This window comes from Bison bison, unplaced genomic scaffold (genome assembly GCF_000754665.1).
Source record: "Bison bison bison isolate TAMUID 2011002044 unplaced genomic scaffold, Bison_UMD1.0 scf7180017864298, whole genome shotgun sequence".
Taxonomy (NCBI): Eukaryota; Metazoa; Chordata; class Mammalia; order Artiodactyla; family Bovidae; genus Bison; species Bison bison.
The window spans coordinates 1439679-1446403 of record NW_011494870.1 but is presented as its reverse complement, the minus strand read 5'-3'; the positions used below and the strand labels follow the sequence as shown (position 1 = coordinate 1446403).

At 38.5% G+C, this 6725-nt stretch overlaps 1 protein-coding gene across 1 annotated transcript; it reads right to left on the bottom strand.

Annotated features, from left to right (window-relative positions):
* Positions 1-2236: 2236 nt before the first annotated feature.
* LOC104996777 (GTP-binding nuclear protein Ran-like) lies at positions 2237-2887 on the bottom strand. The gene has a single exon (XM_010851141.1). The coding sequence runs from the start codon at positions 2885-2887 to the stop codon at positions 2237-2239; it is 651 nt and encodes a 216-aa protein (XP_010849443.1).
* Between the last annotated feature and the right edge of the window lie 3838 nt (positions 2888-6725).

Below are 6725 nucleotides of genomic sequence, written 5' to 3'. Positions count from 1 at the left end.
AAAACCAATAACCTCAGATATGCAAATGACACCACCCTTATGGCAGAAAGTAAAGAGGAACTCAAAAGCCTCTTGATGAAAGTGAAAGAGGAGAGTGAAAAAGTTGGCTTAAAGCTCAACATTCAGAAAACTAAGATCATGGCATCCAGCCCCATCACTTCATGGGAAATAGATGTGGAAACAATGGAAACAGTGAGAGAGTTTATTTTGGGGGGCTCCAAAATCACTGCAGATGGTGACTGCAGCTATGAAATTAAAAGACACTTCGTCCTTGGAAAGAAAGTTATGACCAACCTAGACAGCATATTAAAGAGCAGAGACATTACTTTGCCAATAAAGGTCCATCTAATCAAAGCTATGGTTTTTCCAGTAATCATGTATGGATGTGAGAGTTGGACTGTGAAGAAAGCTGAGCGCCAAAGAATTGATGCTTTTGAACTGTGGTGTTGGAGAAGACTCTTGAGTGTCCCTTGGACTTCAAGGAGATCCAACCAGTCAATCCTAAAGGAAAACAGTCCTGAATATTGGAAGGACTGATGCTGAAGCTGAAGCTCCAATCCTTGGCTGCCTGATGCAAAGAGGTGACTCATTGGAAAAGACCCTGATTGTCAGGGGTCGTTCAACTTTAAGGGATCCAATATGTTTTCTTCCTTTGTGTGCCATTTCTCAAGGACTCTCTGTTCCTTATCAGTTCCTAGAAAATGGGAACGAGCAGAGCTGCATGCAGTTCTCAGGACTGAGATCATGGGAAAGGACACCTGCTTGGATTCCCTTCAGTGACTCTCTTCAGTGACCTTGTACTTAAAGGACTATCCATTTTGTTGCAACTGCTGAAATTTCATTCTTCTTAATGGCTGAATAATCATTTTATTGAAGATATATTAGCATGCATTTCTGCAAATAAAGTACCCTTGTTTCACTCAAGACTTAGGTCCCCTGCATCCTTCTTCTCGTTGACTCCAGTCCCCAAGTCCTGGTCTACGAAGACCATGACACCTGATGCTGGGGAAAAGTGAAGGTGGAAAGAGAAGGGGATGAGAAAGGATGAGATGGTTGGATGGCATCACTGACTTGATGGATTTAGTTTGAGCAAGCTCCAGGTGTTGGTGACGGACAAGGAGGCCTGGCGTGCTGCGGTCCATGAGGTCGCAAAGAGTCGGACACGACTAAGTGACTGAACTGATAACTGATCATATGTCAGCTCAGTGGGACATTATCGAGGCATTATAAAGGATAAATAATAAAACCATGCAGCAATATGGCAAAATGCCTCTCAAGTAAAAGATGTTTATAAAATAATGCTAAATATTGCTCAATAAAAATAAAATAGGAAAAGTATTGCAAATACATAATGCGACCATAAGTCAAGTGTAAAAAGACAAAATTGCATAGTGTTATAAACTGTGTTAGTTAAATACAATTTGTTAAATGTATATATTTTGAATAGAATTCCTATACCATCAAAGCATATGATAATATGGTTTGGATATACATCAACCTCATAACATGAGAGTCTTTGTGAAGAGTTTGAAGAGACTGAGTCAGAGTAGGGTTTCAAGCAAACATGAGCATTAACACTTATTCATTTTAAGTGATAGACACTTAAGTCTGTCATTTTTATTTTGTAATTTTCTCTATTAAATATTTAGTAAGCTAATTATAATGTAAATAGCTAAGCAAGCATGGATAACTTTTATGTATTATTGCAAATAAAGACTTAGTAATTTATTTCCTAACATTAAAAAAACTTAATTACAAGCTAATATTTTTTAACTATTATTCAAAATACATATCAAAAGTGTTTTGTTCTTTTCTGTGTCTAGACAGACTTCCTTTGTTTCTTTAATTCACACAGACCGAACAATTTTTTTTTTTTTTTAGATATTTGAAATACAACTTTATTCTGATTCTAAACAAAAAGGAACGGGAATGACAGTAACAAACAAGATCCCACCTCTCAATATTGTCATGTGACTACAGCAGTCTTATATTTGAAACTCAAGGAGGAAACAACTGTGTCCCAAAACACCTAAATATGCAGGTCCAAAAAATGAAGGTTTTTTTTTTTAAACTGACCCATTCACTCCAAAGCCTATCCATCTCCTTCAGCATCCAGAGATTAAGCACATGTTCTGCTTAGCTATATAATAAAGTGGCAAACACACCACACCACTGACATCACAGGACAGTTGCCTATAAAACTCGCCTTCTGATGCTGGGCCCCAGCTTCACTTTCTCACAGGTCATCATCTTCATCCGGGAGAGCAGTTGTCTGAGCAGCCTCTAAATCGTGCTCACACCGTGCTGCCAAGGCGAGGTCCATGACCACCTCTGGCGGGGCAAGAGCAGACACGGCGACAAATTCCAAGTTAGGGTCTCCAATCAGTTTTCTAGCAAGTAAGAGGAAGGGCTTTTCAAAGCTATAGTTACTTTTGGCAGAAATGTCATAGTACTGAAGATTCTTCTTTCGGTGGAAGACAATTGACTTTGCCTTAACCTTTTTGTCCTTAATATCCACTTTGTTGCCACACAACACAGTTGCGATGTCCTCCCACACTCGTACCAGATCTCTATGCCAGTTAGGCACATTCTTGTAAGTAACTCTTGATGTTACATCAAACATTATAATGGCACACTGAGCTTGTATATAATAGCCATCTCTCAGTCCACCAAATTTCTCCTGACCAGCTGTATCCCATACAGTGAACTTAATCTGTCCTCTGTTGGTATGGAACACAAGAGGATGGACCTCAACACCCAAGGTAGCTACATACTTCTTCTCAAATTCACCAGTCAGACGACGCTTCACGAATGTAGTTTTTCCAGTACCACCATCACCAACCAAAACAAGTTTGAACTGAACTTGGGGTTCTCCTTGGGCAGCCATCATGATGTTACTTCCAGAAGCATCTCTGCGCCCGTCTGACTGAGCCAGACTGAACAATATGGTCACATATAGCTTACATACTGTATATCTAGCCTCAGAAGGAGAGGGAGAGAGGGGACGAGAGAGTAAATTTCTTGACCTCCAGTGTGAAATTTCCTAGGAAAGAAATTCAATTAGACTGACTGGATCAGGAGTCTTAAGATGAGCCCATACACTGCGGCAAAAACTTTGGGGTCACACAAAAATAATTCGAAGAGGTGATATTCTTGAAAATGTTGCTTCTTCTATTCCTTTCTGGTGAGTCACAGAGCTTTATAAAGGCTCTGACAAGAACTGCAACAAAAAAACTTAGTAATTTTGTTTAAAAAGAATGTCCCAATATTATGTGACCATGGAAATATTTTCGAGGAACAACTATTATCTGCAGACACTTTGGGAATCACTGCACTTTACTGTTTGCATAAACCTACGTTTCAGATCAGAAGCACTATGCTTCTGTAGGAAATAAAATTTTTAAGAAAACAACTGTACCACAAATCATTTTTGTTAATAATTGCTCTCTACCACATGTAGAAAGCTCTTTAAAGTAAAATTGCCCAAATAATTTTTCTACTGAATGTGTAGGAACATAGGATAATCTTTATTTAATATAAAGCTTGCTATACCTCCCTTTCTTTTCTAGTAGCAGTTCTCTTATTGTTGGCAAAATTATAAAGAACACAGACATGAATTTCCATCCACTGTACCAATAAACAGGATTCAGAAGGGACCTAAATGCAGGAACTAGAATCACGCAGTAATTTCTCAGTGAAGTTGATATAGAATTTAGACTTCAGAGCGCCTATTGGTATTAACTGCAGATTCTACTGTAAAATAACAATGTCCTTTTAGTGCTTTCTTCTGCTGTCAAGTTTATATTTAAAACTTATATAGAGCTTCCACATCTTTCAAGTGATGAATCAGTGTAGACTAGCTTTGCTTTGCACGGGTGGCCAACCAATACATTTAGCTCTTTATTCCTAGGGGGAGTCTCCAGTCACTAACTTTATTACAACACTTTATTGAAAATGTGTAATTTCGTCTCCAAGTTTCAAATTGTGTTTTATTAATAAAAATTATTTGCTGTTCCCTGGAAAGTTATTTGAAGCCTGAGATAATTATAGAATGATAGAACTATCAAGCACATCCAGAGGTCACATAGCCCATGTTCTACTCTCAAAACAGATGCATGCCTTAGCTAAGCAAGGTATATTTCTAGTTACTGAGCCCTAGAGGAAATGATAATATATTTTCCAAATGTAGTTTAAATCCATGTTTGAAAATATTGACCAATCAGTACGGCCTGTCTTTATACTGAGTAAATAGAAGCCCTGCAATCTGATAGGAGACTCTTTTCCACACCCTAATCTTTCTTTCTACCAATCTTTCTAAGGGCTTGGGAGTTCATACTACTAATTCAGTTTTCAGAGTACCCAGGCTTTTCTTTCTTGAATCAAAGTCACTCATCTAAAACCTAATTGTTATAGCTATCTTTGGGCACCAGTAATGCTACCATTCTCCTGAACACCTAAACTTAAACTTGAAAGTCATATTGGATGCCTTCCTTTCCCTTCAGTCACACATCCCATCAGTAATAGTCTCATGATGTCTGTTCCCAAAGTGTCTCCTGGTTACCATTTTTTTCCATTTCTACTGACATTGCCCCATTACAGTCCAGATCCCCATTGCTTCTCATTTCCTTCTCACCTTTATAACACTTTCTAATTGGGGCTTACACCAGCGACAGATTGAATTCAGACGTATATAACACAAAACAGCCATATATACAGCATCTTTGAAAAAAGTGGGAATTCTTTTTCTCTCACCTGACAGTAAGATTGGCAGTAGTCATCGCAAGATGGTGAAACAGTTCCATGAGGTCACGAGAAACCCAAGATACTGCTGGCTTTCCATATTTATATTCTTAGAGTATTTTTGCATATGTGTTAGCCGCTCAGTCATGTCCAACTCTGCGACCCCACAAACTGCAGCCCACCAGGCTTCCTTTTCATGGAATTCTCCAAGCAAGAATACTGGAGTGGATTGCCATTCCCTTCTCCATAGAGTATTTTTAGAGCAGTTGTATTGCCTTAGGCTGTCTCCTAATTTTAAAGCACATTCGCAGAACACCCCCCCTATGATTTCAGCTTACATTACATTGGCCAAAACAAGACAGTGCTGCCACTTGCTTCAAATAAGGATGGTAAATGTGGTTGCATTTTTTAAATTGTTAGTTTCCTGTCCAGGCTGCTGTGTCACCATCCGTAACAAAACTAGAGTCCTGGAAGCAAGAGGGCAATGACTGTCAGGTAGGGGATCCGGAGACTTTGCAACAGCACCCTTGTCTTCAGACTTGCCAGGGTTATCATGGATCTGACTGCCAGACTGATTTTCTCAGTTGTGCTCAGAAGAGTTCCTGATCACTCCTATTCTACCTCCCCTTAATGAAACTCTAAAGACAGCAACACAGACAGGAATTTTATTTCACACATCTCTGTGCTAAACTCTTGAAGCATATTACCTCATTTAATACCAACACATTCCCTGGAAGACATATTATCCCCTTTCTACCAAGAAGACACTTGAGACTCAGTCTAAGAAACCTGCTCAAGTTCATACTGCTATTAAATAAGTCAAGAGTCAACTTCAGGACCATGGCCAAGAAGAGGCAACACATGTGTTCTTTTTATTGTGTCAGGCTAATGACCTCTACTCGGAGAAGGCACTGGCACCCCACTCCAGTACTGTTGCCTGGAAAATCCCATGGACAGAGGAGCCTGGTAGGCTGTAATCCATGGGGTCACAAAGAGTCAGACACAACTGAGTGACTTCACTTTCACTTTTCACTTTCATGCATTGGAGAAGGAAATGGCAACCCACTCCAGTGTTCTTGCCTGGAGAATCCCAGGGACAAAGGAGCCTGGTAGGCTGCTGTCTATGGAGTCACATAGAGTTGGACATGACTGAAGTGACTTAGCAGCAGCAGCAGCAGCAGCAATGACCTCTACTAAAGCACCAAGCTTGTGGTCTGAAATTTTCTATGGTTATTTTTATTCCAAGAAGCTTATTGTATGGATCTTCCTAGTCCCTATATCTAGAAAAGGCATCACCAGCATAAACTGAATGTCCTCTAAAAAAAAAAAGAACAAATATCTCTGTAACTCTAAATATTTAATGGTATATCTGGAGATTCTGCTTTGAGGACATTTTTAATTCTGTTAACCTTTGTTTAGTCTACTATGACTCATCATTTTATGGATTAAAGAGTTTCAGAATACCATTTTAAATAGCACTCTTAGTTTTCAAGAAGAATAATACCATGAAGATTTTTTTCTACTTTTTATTAAGAAAATTTTAAAACTTACTGAAAAGTAGAGCAGAGTATAATGAACCGTGTATGCTCATTGTCCATATTTAACTATTCTTAACATTTTGTAACATCTGCTTTAAGTATTGCTTTGATGCAGTGGTAAAAAGTAAATAAATATGACATTTCTTTACCTATATATGTCAGTATGCAATGCTTAAAAATATAAATTTCTTAATAAAAAACCCAGGTTGTGCTAAACTTTCACAATTTCTCAAAGATACCGATTTGATCAAACTATAAACAAGTACCACATGGATTTTGCTTTGCATTTCGTTATGTCTCTTAAGACTTTTAATCTAGAAAATTCCTCTCCTCCTCCCCCCTCATTCTCCTCACGACAATAATTTTTTGAAAAGATTAGGCTAACTGTCCTTTAGAATGTCCTGTTTTTACAAATATATAATTGCTTCCTTTTTTAACTATGTGTCC

Bases quoted from the DNA above. Each gene is read 5' to 3' on its own strand.
- LOC104996777 (XM_010851141.1), bottom strand. From the start codon at position 2,887: ATGGCTGCCCAAGGAGAACCCCAAGTTCAGTTCAAACTTGTTTTGGTT.